Source organism: Cricetulus griseus, chromosome 3 (assembly GCF_003668045.3).
Source record: "Cricetulus griseus strain 17A/GY chromosome 3, alternate assembly CriGri-PICRH-1.0, whole genome shotgun sequence".
NCBI classification, from domain to species: domain Eukaryota; kingdom Metazoa; phylum Chordata; class Mammalia; order Rodentia; family Cricetidae; genus Cricetulus; species Cricetulus griseus.
The window spans coordinates 233,793,524-233,811,261 of NC_048596.1; the positions used below are offsets into that span (position 1 = coordinate 233,793,524).

General features: G+C 37.7%; 1 protein-coding gene across 4 annotated transcripts in view; it reads left to right on the plus strand.

The window, feature by feature from the left end:
- LOC100754252 (disco-interacting protein 2 homolog C) overlaps positions 1-17,738 on the plus strand; it is a 391,750-nt gene that overhangs the window by 251,262 nt on the left and 122,750 nt on the right. For all 4 annotated transcript variants that reach the window (XM_027405065.2, XM_027405067.2, XM_027405066.2 and 1 more), the window contains 5 exons: positions 1,253-1,387; positions 2,859-2,978; positions 4,591-4,788; positions 11,739-11,830; positions 13,902-14,012. In XM_027405065.2, the coding sequence (XP_027260866.1) occupies positions 1,253-1,387; positions 2,859-2,978; positions 4,591-4,788; positions 11,739-11,830; positions 13,902-14,012 (656 nt within the window). The remainder of the gene's footprint in view (positions 1-1,252; positions 1,388-2,858; positions 2,979-4,590; positions 4,789-11,738; positions 11,831-13,901; positions 14,013-17,738) is intronic.

A 17,738-nucleotide genomic window follows, 5' to 3' on the forward strand; every position in this document is an offset into this window, starting at 1 on the left:
CCACAATTCAAGCCCCAAACAACCAAGTAAAGTAATGGTAACTGACTGATAACTATGCCAGTGTATGCCATGGAATTTCATGCTGGTGGGAATGTCTCCTCCAGAACAAGTGCATGTACCTAGTGATAGTGAAGTACAGCACTAGTGTGTTCATATTTCCTTTACTCCAACTGTGCAGAGTGTCACCTCTATTCTATAAAATAGGAAACAAAAGCATGGAAGCTTGATAACAGAACTTGGACCATGTGGTTTAATCCTGTGCATGTTTCTCAAACCTCTTGTCCAAGTATTTGGAACCAGGGGCTTCTAGGGTAGCTCTGGTAGAACAGATGGGTTGGTCACCCAGAGTGTCCATTTGAAGCTTCCTTAGGAAGGCAGATTACCCCTCCCAACAACCAACTATTCTCCAATAGAATTGTATAGCATGTACATGCTATTTTCAGTAGAAATTCACTCATTTTCACATCACGAACATATGCAGAACCCTAAAACTCTTGTTGCCTGAAGTGCACATTTGTGGCTAATGTCCAACAGGGTGGCCTTGACCTTCTTGTTTTAGTTACCTGGCAATGGAAGTGTTCTCTTTAAAAATTATTTTTATTTTATATGCATTGGTGTTTTGCCTGCAAGTATATCTGTGTGAAGGTGTAGGATCCCCTGGAACTAAAGTTACAGACAGTTGTGAGATTCCATTTAGGTGCAGGGGATTCAATTCTGGGTTTTCTGTAAGAGCAGCTGGTGCTTTTACCTGCTGAGCTATCTCTCCAACCCCAAACATTTGTGCTTTTTGTAGCCTGTTCTATGTGATGTTTTTGTGCTTTTATTGATGAAAACTTGTATGAACCAGAATTTTAGTGTAAAGTTGAAGTGCGCACTGTTTAAAAAGATTAGAAGGATTAGGAGGTGTGTCCTTGTTGGGAGAAATCTGTAACTAGGGGTAGGAGGTTAGGATTCAAAAACCCATGCTGGACCCAGGCACACTGCCTTGCCTGCAGATGATATAGCTCTCAACTACTTCTCCAACACTATGCCTGCCATGCCTCCTGCCATATTCTTGCTGTGATGATAATGGACGTCATTGCATATGCTTCCGACTGTTAGGAATACAGGATTGTGCCACCATATTTGGTCAAAGTGATCTTTTTATATGAATTTCTCAGAGTATTTTCTAGGCATTTTTGAGGCCCTATTGCTTAACCTTTGGAATAACCATGAAGTTCATGAGAAAATTGTATTCTATGCTTCTTTACAGAAAATCATTCAGCACCTCCTGATGTAACCACGTACACCTCAGAACACTCAATACAAGTAGAAAGGCCGCAGGGTTCTACCACATCCCGGACAGCACCAAAGTATGGCAATGCTGAGCTCATGGAGACTGGGGATGGTATGTTTTATAGTGAGGTGCTTCCTCCCGTGTGAATGCTCTGCCTCTGCCTCTATCTTTACTATGATTAGTATGACTCTTTCTGAGTGGAGGTGCTACTTCTAGATACTCATTGATTCCTTCAGTCCTGCTTATCATGTTCCTCTGGAACTGTTTTAGAAGGTGACCTGACTGTGAAAATGTCAATCATCTCCAAATTGTCTAAGGATTTCTCCTTATTAAAAACAATGTAAATATTGCAGTAATTAAGCCATGGGAAGATAAAGATTTAATTAGATGTTGATATTTTTCTGATGTATAACTAATGTTGGTTGAGTCGTTAGAGTCTTTAAGAATTTACAGTACAAGTGTTAAGACTGTGAATGCCATTTCAGAGAGCAAAATGAAGTTAAATTGGAAAACAAAGTAATTTATAAGGGTGTTGTAGCTTTAGATTTTAAAAGAAGGAGGTATCTTTTTTCTCAAAATTGGAAATAAATTATAAGTGCTTTGATAACTTACAAAGTAAAAGGGTTTCCCTAGTTTCCATATTTCTAATCTTGGTGTTTATAATAAGATTAATAGTTCTCACTATGGAGTACCAATCAGCAAGCCTCAGATATGAACTTTCTCTGTATTCTATTTGAATTGTGTTATATTCTTGCAAGGATCGTTAAAGTTAGGATTGAATCTGGCAGTAAAATTATTTTTTCTTTATAAAAAATTGAACAATGTCAACATGCCACATTCAATGTACCTTACAGTGTTTGTTGATTATTGTTATAATGACTGGGTGGTTCACAATTAAATGCCTAGTACTGGCCATATCTTCAACAAATGACATACTGTCCTCAGCATGGTTGAAGCCCTAATACTACTTATTCATAAAGATCAATTTAATAAAAACTGTAGCAATTACATTTTTTTCACAGAATTGACTGTCCTTTCATTCTACCAAGTTTGCTTTCGTTCTCTGACATACCCTTTATTGAAACTGATCATAGATATTATTCTTGCCATTATTTAAAAACTTCTGTTATCTTTGAAATCTGTCAAGTTCCAGGATTAGGTAAATTCTGACTCCTGTATTGTGTAGTCCAGTGTTTCACATTGTGTATACCCTCACCTCAGAATCACACCCACAACTAGTACTAACATTCTCACCTAAGCTTCAAAACCATTGGTTTGGGATTCATCTGAACCAAATTGTTTGGGATTAATTGATGAGAAGATACTATATTTAGATGTTGAGATTGTGGCAACTTTTCCATGTTTTCAGAGCTATAAGGATTGTTTGATTCGGAAAGTACATTTTAAGATTAAAATGCTTTTGAAGTAATGGATATATAGGTCATTGCTTAGATACCTTGTCTGGCATGTATATATCCACTACAGGAAACAAAAACACTATTGCTTCGGAAGTTTTTCATGAGTTACCTTATTTCCTCCAGAGTTTGTTTGTTCATTTCCTCTGTGGTTCCTATTTGTTCAGGTGTACCAGTAAGTAGCCGAGTATCCGCAAAAATTCAGCAGCTTGTCAATACCCTTAAACGACCGAAGCGGCCCCCATTACGGGAATTCTTTGTTGATGACTTTGAAGAATTGTTAGAAGGTAATATTCTTCTACCTCTTCTTTTATGAGGTCCTGTAGTTCCATGGTATAATACTACATTTTCTGCAAAATGACTTTATTTTGTTGAGTGCTAATCTTGCCTTTTCTTGATAAATTAGAACTCTAAGTCAGAATGCAGGTTGCTGTTTCCAATGAATATGCTAACAGTACACCAAGTGCTGAGCAGTTAGAGCTCTGAAGCCATCTGCATCCTTAGTGGAATGTGACTCTATTCTGTGGTTTAGCCCTCTTTGTAAGGACTCAGTGTTATGATAGCAAAGCAAAATGAAAATACAGAGATCCTTGCCTCAAAGCCAAAGGCTACTTTCTACACAAGCTTATAATAAGATTGTGGAAGGATGGTGGGGGACTCTGCCCTCCATCTCACCTATAATGAATGGGAGTCTTCAACTAGATAACTTGAAATTGAAACAAAATAGATCTATATGTTGAATCAAACCCAAGCTTCTTGTTATCTGTTAACTGAAGTTAAGACTCAGCTGAAGGATAGATAGTGAGACGGATGACTAGCAGGATAAAGCACTTTGGTGCAAGTAAGAAGATAGGATTTCAGAACCCATGTAAAATGTACCTTGGAGAGTATAGATGAGGTCACTAGAGCAAATTGATAAATGAGACTAGCCTCATCCATGAGTTCTGGGTTTGATTGAGAGACACTGCCTCAATGAATAAGGTAGAAGAATGGTGGAAGACAATTCCTAATATCAACCTTCAACCTACACATGCATACTCATGTACACATGGGACCACACACACACACACACACACACACACACACACACACACACACACACACACACATGCACGCGCTCCCGCTCACATCCACACCACACATACATACACATGGAAATTAAAAAATAAAATAAAATTTATTAAAGACTCAGTTGATTTTCCAGGTAGCAGGTAGAGGTAATTCACACCTATCCAAATTTTTTGTTTTTTTTTTTTTGTTTGTTTGTTTGTTTTTCAAGACAGGGTTTCTCTGTGTATCCCTGGCTATCATGTATACCAGGCTGACCTTGAACTCACAGAGATCCACCTGCCTCTGCCTCCTGAGTGCTGGGATTAAAGGTGTGCGCCACCACCACTAGCTAACACCTATCTAAACTACAAGAAGAACAGTTCTTCAGTGAGGCATTTATTTTAGTTTTACTCACAAAAGTACTTTCACCATGCTTTTGTTATACAGAGTATTTGTAGAAGATTTCTGCCTATATATCATCATTCAAGTGAAAAATATAATGTAAGAGCTGAGCCTTTTGGAGTCTTGAATACTGTGTACTAATAAGTGGAACTTTAAACCCATGCATTTAAATGTGAGACTCTAGGCATATGGTTCGGTTTTGTCTGTTATCTACAAATGTTCTCACACCCACCTAAATTCTCCATTCTGTGTTGCCTTGGAAATGGTAAGAGCTCAATCCTTTTGTTACATCCATAATGATTTTAATTCTAGAAAAGCATGTTCACTGTCAGCTGTTACATTTATGCCTTAAATACAAATCTCTTAGTTTTTTTTAATAAACTTTAAAAAATTATACTAATATGGATGCATTTTTCTTGAAAATCTTGTATTTTTAAATGTATTTAGTTCAACAACCAGATCCAAATCAGCCAAAGCCAGAGGGTGCCCAGATGCTGGCCACAAGAGGGGAGCAGTTGGGAGTGGTCACGAACTGGCCGCCCTCTTTAGAAGCTGCACTACAGCGTTGGGGGACCATATCACCAAAGGCCCCCTGCCTGACTACCATGGACACAAATGGAAAGCCCTTGTACATCCTCACTTACGGTAATTTCATAATGTCACCTATAGTAATCCTATAAGGTCCACTGTCTGTCCTTTGTCATTCCTGCATGTAACTGCTACAAAATGGGGAAAAAAATACATATCTTCTTGGTGAATCATCTATCTCTGTGTTACCTTGTTTGTTTCTGGTTTAAAATGAATGAAAACTCAAAAGAAATTTTTAGTAAAATTACTTTGTGGTGATAGAGGAGTTGCTCCTTTAAAAAAAAAAAAAACAAAACTTAGAACTATAAATAGATGTATAAAGCTTTGATTATAACTCCACTGTGATGCTAGATCTTGTTTTCAAATGAATACTTTCACTGGTGATTAGTAGGGAGTATATATCAAACCTTTAGGTCTAGGTTTGAATCATAATACCCCCAAATACCAAAATGTTGTAATCCCAAATGCTGAAACTGAAAGATGTTGGAAATTCCTGATGTTTAAAATCCCAGAAGTTTTAAATCCCAAAAATACAGTTATGAAAAAAATATTTTAAAATCCCTTAAAAATATTTAACACACACACACACACACACACACACACGCTTGCCCACGTATATTTTTTGTTTTGTTTTGAGACAGGATCTCTATATGTAGCTATGGCTGCCCTGGAACTTGCTATGTAGACCAGGATGGTCTCTAACATGCAGAGATCTACCCACCTTCTACTTCCCTGGAGCCAAAATTAAAGGCATACACTATACCTGGCTGCATTTACATTTTAAAAGGAGATTTATATCAGAAAGATAGGCAAATGTTGACATAATACTTTGTAGGCACTCTCTATAATAATATATTAAGAATACAGAATTTTTGCCAAGCTAAATATTCAGGTTTATTTATACAAGTCATATAGCTTTAAGAGTTACAAGCAGTAAGAAATTTGTCACTACAGTTATCTCCAGGAATCCACAAGGATGGCCCCTACTAAGAATCTAAGCAGTAGTGGAGAGCCTACCTTAAATGCCCTTCCTCTATAATGAGATTGATGGCTACCTTAAATGCCATCCTAGAGACTTCATTCATCCAGTAGCTGATGAAAGCAGAAGCAGAGATTGACAGCTAACCACTGAGCTGAACTCCTGGAATCCAGTTGTAGAGAGGGAGGAGTGATGAGCAAAGGGGTCAAGGCCATGCTGGGGAAACCCACAGAAACAGCTGACCTGAGCAAGTGGTAGCTCACAGCCCCAGTCTGACAGCTGGGAACCCAGCTAGGATGGAACCAGGCCTCCTGAACGTGGGTTTCAGTTGGGGTATCTGGGAAGTCTATAGGGCTTCTGGCAGTAGAACCTGTATTTATCCCTAGTGCTCGAATGGGCTTTGGGAGCCCATTCTCTATGGAGGTATACTCTCTCAGCCTAGATACATGAGGGAGGGCCTAAGTCCTGCCCCAAATGATGTAACAGACTTTGATGATCCCTCATGGGAGGCCTCACCCTCTCTGAGGAGTGGATGGGGGTTGGGATGGGGGATTGGTGGGAGAAATGGGAGGCTGGAAGGGAAAGGAAACTGGGATTGGTATGTAAAATAAGATTGTTTATAATTAAAATAAAAATTAATTTAAAAAAAAGAGTTACAAACAGATGCACTGCATTCATAAAGAATTCAGTGTTGTGTTTGTAATCACCAGAGAGCTAGGATCTTGGAAATTTTTATCTTAGAAGACTACAAGTACATAATGAGGGCAATCATTAATTTGAGGTAATTTCAGTGCATTTACATGTTCAAACAATATTTATACTGAAGGTGATACCTCAGGCACCTTCACAGAGACTAAAATGAGTTAGAGCTGTCTGAAAGTCTGTGTCATTTGTATCAACAGTATTGGAATAGGAACAATACAACAATAAAAGACACAGCATTCTAAATTGTACAAAAGTAATGCTGACATTTTAAAATAGTAGGAAGCTAAAAGCCTACTGACTCTGGGGACGCTAATGGTGTGGGTTGTTGAATCTAGAGGCTGCTGATTCTTGACTTGTGCTTGTTTTATGCCTTTGTTTTTGTACTGGTAGGGGTTGAACTCAGTATGTCAGGCACACATACTGTCAATGAGCTAACTCCTCCACCCAAGCCTAGTGTTCTGATCGCTGGTGTAACAAAGAAAAAGTTTGTAATTTTCAGAGAAAGAGCAGTTCACCTTCTGCCTCTGTTCTTTCTGGTCTCCTGACTGGTTAAATGGTTATCAGTTAATATCAAGGGTGATCACCCCTAACTGATCTATTCAGTCCCACACTGATCTTTGTACCCCCTCACAGACAAAACCAAGATGATATCCAGAGTTCTAGGTATTTTTTTTTTCTGCATTACCATCTTTCGTGTAAGTAGAGATAATAACCTTATCCCCATACCTCGCTCCTCATTCTGTCCCTCTGAACAAAGTCTTTCCCTATTGTCTTAGTGAGAATTGTTTTCAGGATTTGGCCTTTTAGGATTTCAACATCTGCAGTTTTACTTTTAGGATTGTGAATTTTTAAACTTTGGAGATTTTAATCTTTTATTATATCAGCATTCAGGCTAATGGTATTTGTGATTATTTCTGACTGGCTCTACATTGGCATCTATCACTCAGAAGCAGCAAAATCTGGATATACCTTGCAAAAAGCTGGAGAAACAGGTTTCACTTAATTTTTTCCACAGTATACTTAATGCAGACTAAACTTTTGCACATGGCCAGCTGTGCTGGAGAGAGGCCTTTCTCTTAGTTCCATTACCATGGAGAAAATAGATCACAGTTATTTTCATACTCCTGGCTTCAGTTTTTAAACTTCATAGCTACAAGAACAAATGGCTCATTTTACATCTGCATGCATGACATCCGATGGTGCTTTAAAAAAAAAAAAAGAACTGGCTTTGTTTCTATATTGCAAACACTTTGGATAATTATGAAGAAAGAGCTTCAGTTTTAAATTAGCCACCAAGGTTAATAGCCAGATGTTCTGTAAGTAATAGAACTAAGTAGAGCCCAGCATTTTGAGAGTGGAGTCCCAGAGGCACCTCTGCATTTCATGTACCAAAATGGGATTTGGGCTTATGTTGGGTTTGGCAGTATATTTTTTTATGGTCTGTATTTTTTACTACATTTGAACCTTTAAAGTAGATAGATATAAGATTTTTGCTGTTGTTATTTTTAAAGTATGCTCTTAGAAAAAAAAAGTTTTATTAATCAAAAAGAGAAGACTTTTTCTGTGTGACCCTCATGTCTGGCCAAATTAATTCTGAAAGCTAATTATGAACTTGAAGTCACTGCTGTTTTACAACTAATGACTCCAACACTTGAAAGTCTGTGTGATGGGAGGAACCCAGCACCAACCTCTGTGTTAGTCCCAGCAGTTGTGTGCATTTTAGTGACCAGGAAGCATGCACTGAGGTAGATTAAGCTTGTGCTGTGCCACGGTGCATTACTCTGGCTTGGGAACTCAAAGTTGAACATAACATAGTTCTCAAGAGGATTATCACCAGAGTAAAACTGCAGCCCCTCTCTGTTGATGGCTTGTTGAGGAAGCTAGGGCTTGCTTCTTTGCCTTTCTGGTAAGGCTTTAATAAGTTTGAGGTACAAGAAACAGGCTGTTGCTTTGAAGGATACATATTTTTACATGTACATCATACCTGTACCAAAATGTTCCAATTTGTGCTTGTAAGCCTCTTACATTTTGCTGTATTTTGATACTGTTTGTCAGTAATGTTTTGTGCTTCAGTCTTTAATTTTGCTTGTTAAGGAAACATTAGAAAGTAAGATATTTTCAAATGTAGCTTATCAATACATAAAATGAAAGTCTTAACTGAGAAAGTAAATACTATACATGAATGCTATCTCTGTGGGAAACAAAAATAAATGAACCGCAGATTGGTTATTTCTGAGAAAATTCAGGGAAAACAAGGCTCATTGAATTTCAGTTGTTCTAATGCCTGAGCAAATTGGTATAATTGAAGGACCATAGTTTTTAAAGTCTTCAAATATCTCTTGAGACCTCACATTTAATTCCATGTAAAGTCCTGAGACAGCAGAATTTTTAGCTGTGAAATTTATAATATTTGGTAGAAAATGTAGATATAAGAGTAAACCTGTAAACTGATACTCAAGTCTTCACACTGCAGTAGAAATAGGAAGCATACCAAGCAGCACCCATGGACTACCACAGCCTTAAGTAATGAAAATAACCATACTGGACAGTGCTTCCTTTTTCATTCTCACCTAGTATAAACCACAGTCTTCATCTACTTCCTCTTGTTTTGTTAGGATATCTGTAAGTACATTTTGCTTTTCTACCACATAAATGCCCCTGTTTATCTTTTTGTTTTTAAATGACTTAATATTCATACACATGTGTGATATATTTTGATCAAATCTATTTCCCATTCTTTCTGTTTCAATTCCTCTCCTATCTCCACCATCTCTTTTCACTTACAACCTAATGTGCTCATTGTTTTCTTCCAGTACCCACTGAGTCCATTTAGTGCTATGCATGACTATAGGACCACCTCTTGGGGCATGTGTAGCCTTCAGGCCTGCATCCCTGAAGAAAACTGATTCTTCCTCCCTAGCAGCCATCAGTTGCCAATAATTCCTCACGCAGGGGTAGAACTACAATAGCTCCTCCTCATCCCTTGTGAGTTACTCCAAGTATGGTAGGGATTTAGCTGCCTGAGTTACGGGTCTTTCTACCAACTTATTAGAAGTTGTTGCCTGATAAGTCTCTCCAATTCTTGCTCCAGTTTTATGGGTAGTATGTTCTTCTGATAACTATATTACCCCCTGCATATCTGTCTCCTTTCTCTGCAGTTACATTTGATTTCATTCAAATCCAAGAGAAACTAAAGAAAATAGTCCTTGTCACCAACTTTGGAAGTGTTTCTTGTCATTGATTTAAAGTAGCAATTGTGCTTACTCAATTGCCTTTTCTCTGAAAATTACAAGATGTAATGAGACTATGTAAAAGTAGATTGTGTGTGAGTGTATAATGATGCCAACTTCTAAGAATCCCAGCTGAAAATGAAGTTGAAGCATTAACAGATTGTAATGGTTTTAATTGATTGGTTTGTTTACATCACGTTGCTTTCTATTTTATTCAGTGATAACAAAATGTAATTATTCAGCTAGAATGGTTTCCTAATTTTGTTCACAGTTAGGAAAATCTGAAGCCTTAAAGTATTTATGGGGAAAAACCACGTGCACTGTGTTGTTTCTCATGAACTGATGATTAGTGATAGAGAAGTATACTCCCCAAATAAGATATCAGATGACTTTAAAGATCTATGGGGTTCAGATGAGAGGGTGAAATATTAACATCTATTAATGAAATACTTAAGAGTTATATTAACTTGCATACCCTGATTGTGGACTTGATTGGTGTTTGGCTATGACATTACTGAAATTTTTTAAAAAGTAGCTAGCATGTACTGAGAATCAAGAATTATCCTAGGAGTTAGGAAGTGGAAGATAAAACATTCTCTTTGCTCATTATCCACTGAGAGGCAGACAAGTAAATGAATCCTATGAATGGTAAATAACAGCAAAATTAATTTAGGTATCTGTATTTCTAATGGGAAATAAAATAAATTCGGGTTTTTAAAAATTAAAACTGTTATAAATCAAAATAATTTCTATTCATAAGAGGAAAACTAGACATTGACTATGTTGAGACATAATTAGATTGATCTGTATTATAATACTTTTACATGAATGTATTGACTTGAATCTTAATTTATTTTGAAAGCTCTTAATTGGTTGAGTGTCTTAGGCTGTGCTGTAAAATGCCTTATGTATTCAAGAACTCTGCTTCCATTTGAAGTCACTTTTATTCCTACTCATGATTACCTGGAAATGTATGGGTATAGGATTAAGGCTTGAAATGTGAAGTTCCTTCAGAGCTTGGTTTTATTCTTAAATAAAACTTGTAGAAACTTTAGGAAAAGAAAAAAATTACACTTGCATTCTATTTGAGAATTTTTTTCTAGAGTTCAGAATTTAAAAAATGATAATAGATATTTGTTATTATCTTTAAGTGGGAAGACTTCTCTTCCAAAATCTCTAAATCCTGAGATTAGAAAATGTTTACACTCTGAGATGTTTACAACTTGCAGGGGATCAGGCTTTGAATGACCAGTCAGAGACATTTTTATAGTTTGTGTTCATTGCAGTTACCCAAGACAGGACACATTAATAGGTCACTGATAGAGCTTTATAACACTCACTAGCACTTCCAGTCCCCATGCTTAACCCAGAAGAAATGTGGCAAACTTTTAAACTTTTCTATAGCTTTACAGTAAGTGCACCATATACTAAGAGGAGTTAAGGGTGCTAAGGCCTTGCTCTGATGATCTCTGACAATGTGTCAGGATTAGCACTTACTTTACTTCCTGATTCTAAGAACTTAAGTTGAAGACTTAAAATGAAAACAACAAAAATCTCTGGGCATACTTCGTAAGAGAGGATTTTTCAAGACTCCATTCCTCACATTCCCATGTCTGTATACTATTAACTAATAAGACACTTAAGGCCTCATGTCCCCCAACTCCTTCCCTGACATAGACCAATCATAAGACTGGCTAAACTGGCAAAAATTAAAATATTCAATCTCTTCTCTCCCTCCCGCCCTCCCTCCCTTCCCCACTCTTTCTCTGTTTCTTCTCCCCTCTCCCTCTCTCTTCTTCTCTATTTCTCCTCTTCGTTCTTCCTCTCTCCTCCTACCCTTGTCTCTCTGCTGTTTTTAAAATCTCTACTACTACTTCTAAGTACACTTTTAGCTTTCAGTTTTATAGTCTTGTTCCCTTTTTTGTCAATAGTCTCCTACATGACAGATACTTCCAACCACATGTACTGAGCAAAATAGATGTATGTGCTTGACTCTAAAATGCTCCCTAATTTAATATTTACAGTTGTGTGTAACTGAAAATGCAAATGTATGTTGTTAAAGTTGCTTGTGTGTTTATACTTTATATTAACAGGTAAACTATGGACAAGAAGTATGAAGGTTGCTTACAACATTCTACATAAATTAGGTACAAAGCAAGAACCTATGGTACGGCCTGGAGACAGGGTAAGTGAAGGTCAAATAACTAGATAACTTCTGTGTTATAATCCCAGGATTCAGCCTGTCCTTCCTTAGCAGAGTAAGGTGAAATGTGCTTGTCCAGATAAAGGCAGATACACATGACAACTCATTCTCAAAGAACTAGTTTTAGTTAATATACTTACACACACAAATCAGTCATCTTATTCTTTTCCAGCTTGTTCATCTAGCTGGTTTTTTAGAATGTAGAAAAGAAATCATGTATTCTAGAACTTAAGTTTTACACCAACTATCCTGTATTGCTAAACAGCCAGCATGACCAAATTTAAGACATACAGCTCCTGTCTTCATAACTGCCATCACAATCCTTTTAAATATTCTTTCCAAAATTAATAAGATCTACTTAGAACATTTGACACTCCAAATAAGAAACTGCAAAAAAAAAAAAAAATGATGTGTATGTGATAAATCACTAGATTTATGTACCTGTGAAAATACACCCACTTTGGTTTGTAAAGAGTTAACACTGAAGGTGCCACAACATACTAGAAGAGCTGGTGTGAAATTAGAGGCAGCATCTTGAAGAACCTACTAGGGAATCCTATTTAAAAAAAAAAAAAAAAAACCAAAAAACTTACCATATAGGAGCTTTCTGAAACCAGAAAGTAGGAAGGAACATTAAGAGAGCACTAGGATAGGATAAACATTAAATTGGTTGTGCTGTAGTCATGTACCACATACTAATATTCAGTGACAATTTGCATGTAGGAGGGCATCCCAGAAGATATTGCTTAATCAAGTCATAGTCACTTTAGTCTTCGTGAATGCATTCTCTGATACTGCCATAATTATAAAACCACCTAACACATTTCTCAGAATGTATGTCCACACCAAAATTAAGTCTGTTCATTTAAAAAGTATGAAAAAATGGGATCAAATATTTATTACCTGTGAATATAAAGGCAACACATTTAAAACATCAAATATATGCCAAAATGTGAAAATATATCAGGAAATCTTTGTTTCAAATATACTAAACACAAATTCCAGGGAACAAAAAAAGACATTGAAAGGGTAAAATTGGGAATCTATAAACATTAAGATGTGCCATATTGTTAAAAAGTATTGGAACATCTATTTAGTAATTACATCCAGCATTATTCAGTGGTGGGCTATAATATTCTCCTCTCAGACTGGCTGAACTGAGCAGGTTGGATGAGCAAGGAAGGACCAGGAACAATCAAATACTGGTTAAATACTTAACTGTAATAGTTGGCAGTGAAAATGTGCATGTACAATATAAGAGACTAATGTTGAAATTATGCCAGAACTGGTAATATGAGGATTACTAGTAGTACATATTTATAGATACATATGACGTGATGTGTCATGTTCTACATTGAACTCTGTAAACCCTATGTTATTTGACCTTTACCATGATAATCAGGTGTAGTTTCTATTATTGCTCTTTTTCTCATACATGGAAACTAGTGCTTAGAGAGGCCAGAATTGTATCTAAGATCCCAGAACTCAGAAGTACCTTAGGATCTGAATTAAGTCCTATCTGGGTGTAGCTCCCAAGCTTTTTGCCCATCTCCCTAGTAAAGAATTATACAAGCATTAATTATATATAATTAATTATATAGTTGTGAGAACTATATACCCAAATGCAAGGAGTTATTTATGTAGATCACTGAAAAAAGTAAAAACACATTATGTATACTTTCTGTGTAAATGAAAATTATGTGGCTATAAAAGATAAGAGCAAAAAATAAAACTAGCTATTGTCTAGTAATGGTACTGTAATTGACAACTGTTAATGTTTCTCTTCCATGTAATTTGGGGGGGGGAAGTATGGAATACTATTAAAGTATTTCTTACTATACACTTTACATAAAACATTTTTCTCATCATCCATCACTTTTGAAATATGTTTTTGTTATGTAACCCACTATGGCCCTGAACTTACAGTCATGCTTCCTCAGCCTCCTGAGTACTGGTCTTACAGGCCTGTACTATACTGTGTTGGGGTTTTGGAATTTTCCTGCTGTTGTCTGTGGAAAGATAAATTGTGCTGTTGTGTCTTTCACGTCTCCAGGTGGCGCTAGTGTTCCCCAACAATGATCCTGCTGCTTTCATGGTGGCATTCTATGGTTGCCTTTTGGCTGAAGTTGTCCCTGTCCCCATTGAAGTGCCACTCACAAGAAAGGTAAATAATTCATTGTTTATTAAACCCTATTTAGAGGGAAGTGACAGGCTCAGTGGCAGTTGAATGTGCTGGGTGAGAATGTGCAGACTACAGTTTTATGAATGCCTTTTTATCTTTGCTGTGTAAGTGCACTGACTTGTAATAGTCTCTAAGGCTCAGTCAAATTTTCATCTGTTTCATCTATTAAGGGAACAATTATTCACATACACAGCATGTTTCACCTGCAGGTGTGAGACCTCTCAGAGGTAAGTTTATTTGTTAGCACAGCATGGAGCTGTCTTATCTCGACCTATTTTCCCATTCCTTAGCATCATTACATAGAAAGCTGGGTCCATGATAGCACTCATTGACTTGTCTTGATTGTGGGTGGTAGTCCTTGCCTTGTGTTCAGTTGTCTTGATATTGTCAACTTCCAGGTTCGCCTCTGGTTAGTCATACCGCACTCTTTAATTAAGATGACTAAGTTTGCTGTTATCTTTACAGTTTATCCTTACTGTGTAACCAATAAGAAGCTAATATTGTATATACTGCTCACTAGCATAATTGGCAGTCTCTAATATGATTTGCTGTCATAGCCACCAGGGTTAGTGTTTTTAGGAATCTCCACACCATTTCCAGGATCACTGTAGTAGTTTTCAGCACCACTAACAGTCTTCAGGGTTTACTTTTCTTCACAGTCTTGTCCTTACCTCTTACTGTTCACCTGTTTGATAAAAAGCTAATCCAACAGGTGTGAAATAATCTCATTGTGGTTTTAATTTGCATTTCCTTAACAATGCTGCTGAACTTTCTTTCCTGCCTTGTGCCTGTAGAAGTTAGGAGCCTGTTGGCCTATGCACAGTTTTCTTATTTTTACCTAACTGTTCTTACCTAGGGACAATTGGAAGTGGAATAAGACAAGGTTATAAATAGGTGATAGTATGCAGAGCCTAATTCTTGCATCTCCCTGTCCAACATCCATTAGAATTCCTGTAAAGGCCCTATTGAACACTCCTCATTCTCAATCCTAAAACTTGTTTAATGCCTACATAACAACTTGCCTTTATTTTTTTCTCTAATCCTAGTATTGAAAGGGAAACACCTAGGCATTTTTACAGAGAAGTTGGTGATCCAACTTATAGTTTGATTAGGATAGGAAGGGGTACAAGAGAAAGCCAACCTGTAACCTTGTCAGGGGGACTTCAATGTCGTTGTACATTTGGAAAATGACTGTTACTATCTTATGGTGTTTGAACCTGTATGTATTTCTGTCAACTAAGTGAGTTTGCATAAGTTAGGCCAAGATGTCCTTCAAGACCAAAGGTTATCCACAGGTGTGATGATCTGTATACAGTATGATAGCTACTGCACAGAACTGGCCAGACTGACAGAATAAAGAATCTGGAAGCAACCTAGATGCCCCTCAACCGAAGAATGGATAGAGAAAATGTGGTACTTTACACAATAGAGTACTTCTCAGCAGAAAAAAAAACAATGGAATCTTGAAATTTGCCAGAAAATGGATGGAACTAGAAGAAACCATTTTAAGCGAGGTAACCCAATCACAAAAAGACAAACATGGTATGTACTCACTCATATGTGGATTTTAGACATAAAGTAAAGGATTACCAGCCTACAATCCACACTTCCAGAGAAGCTAGTAAACAAGGAGGACCCTATGAGAGACATATATGGTCCCCTGGAGAAGAGGAAAGGGTCAAGATCCCCTGAGCAAATTGGGAGCATGGGAAGAGGGGGGAGGGAGCTAGGAGAATGAGAAGGGGAGAAGAGGAGGGATGCAGAGGACATGAGGGAGCAGAAAGGTTGAGTCAGGCGAAGAATAGAAGATAACAAGAATGGAGATAACATAATAGAGAGAGACATTTTAGGTTTACAGAGAAATCAGGCACTAGGGAAATGTCTGGAGATCTACAAAGATGACACCAGCTAACAATCTAAGCAACAGAGGAGAGGCTACCTTAAATGCCCTCCCCTGATAATGAGATTGATGACTGACTTATATGCCACCCGATAGCCCTCATCCAGCAGCTGGTGGAAGTAGAAGCAGACACCCACAACTAATCACTGAACTGAACTGGAATCTAGATGCAGAGAAGGACGAGTGAAGAGCAAAGGGGTCCAGACCAGGCTGGTGAAACCCACAAAAACAGCTGACCTGAACATCAGGGAACTCTTGCTCCCCAGACTGATAGCTGGGATAACAGCATGGGACTGATCCAGACCCCAGGAACATGGATTTCAGTGAGGAAACCTCAGAAATCTACGGGACCTTCTGTAGTAGTTCAGTACTTATCCCTAGCATAGGTGTGGACTTTGGGAACCTATTCCACATAGAGCAATACTCCCTGAGCCAAGACACATGGGGGTGGGCCTCGGCCCTATCCCAAAGAATACAATAGACTCTGATGACACCCCGATGAAGGCCTCACCATCCAGGGGGAGCAGAAAGGATATGTGATAAGTAGGGTTTTAGTTGGTGTGGTGGTGTAAGGGAGGACAGGAGGGAGAAGGGAACTGGGATTGTCAGGTAAAACAATCTTGTTTGTAATTCAAATTAAACAATCTAAAAAAAATAATAAAAAAACATTGGATGATCTTCACATGAGGATACCTTTTCTTATCTCTGGCTTTGTGTGTGCTTAATGATTCCTATTATAGACACAAATAGAAAGGCATTAATTGACAGATCTTTCTTTGATGAAAATTTGATATGAGAATGCGCTGAGTTACTGCTACAGAGGCCACATATAAGTGATTTCTAAACAATGATATTATCAAATAGCCTTTTTTTATGTTGAAGAAATTTTTGGAAATAGAGATATTTCAATTCATGTTTGGTGTAGCTTTTATTAAATGGGAAAAGTTATGGACTTTTATTGTAAAGGGAATGATCATCTGTTGTGCTTAGTGTTACAGAACTGCCAGGTATTAATGGGTGGGAGTTGTGCCATAAGCCTGTCTCTCCTCCCCTCTCTGAGAGTGGTGTGTCTGTATATCTGCTCTTACCTGAGAAACTACCTGTCAGAGCCATGATTATTTTTATGGGCAAAGTAGTTGGCAAATGATGTCAAGGTCAGAGTGTGTGTCTGTGAGGATTTATCTCATTTCACATCCTGAGATATGATGACTATTTCCCTGGCGTGGCCTCTCCTCCAGCCAGATGGAGGCACATACCTTTACAGGGACCTTGTAGACCATAGGAAGTCATTGCTGCTATGTGGATTTGTAGCTGTTTATCCTGACAGGAGCAGGGACTGTGAGGACCACAAAGTTTTTTTTGCCTTTTGTTTTGATATGGTCTGATGCATCACCTCATCCCATCATCTTGGTTGAATGTTGGATGTAGGTGAAGCAGGTTCTAATATGTGTTTGTTGCTACCCTGAGGGGGTTATGAGTGAACTGGCAGACTTTATAGGAAGCTTATGTCTAGCCCCTGGAAAGGTACATTTTAGAATAGGAGGTCCAATTAACGACAGCATTTAATACTGCTACCAGTCTTGAAATCTTGGTCCTTCTGTCATATGGCTTCCACTCTTTTATATTTCAGGGCTGCCCTTCTCGTGCAATTCACTGCTCCCATTTCTCATGTTCCATCTTTTTTTTTTTTTTTAGTTTCTCAGTACTGAGATTGAACACCCCAGGAATTCATACATGTCTAGTAAATGCTCTTTCAACTTAATTATGTTCCTGGCTTTTACAGGTATACTTTGGAGAAAGGGGAGGTT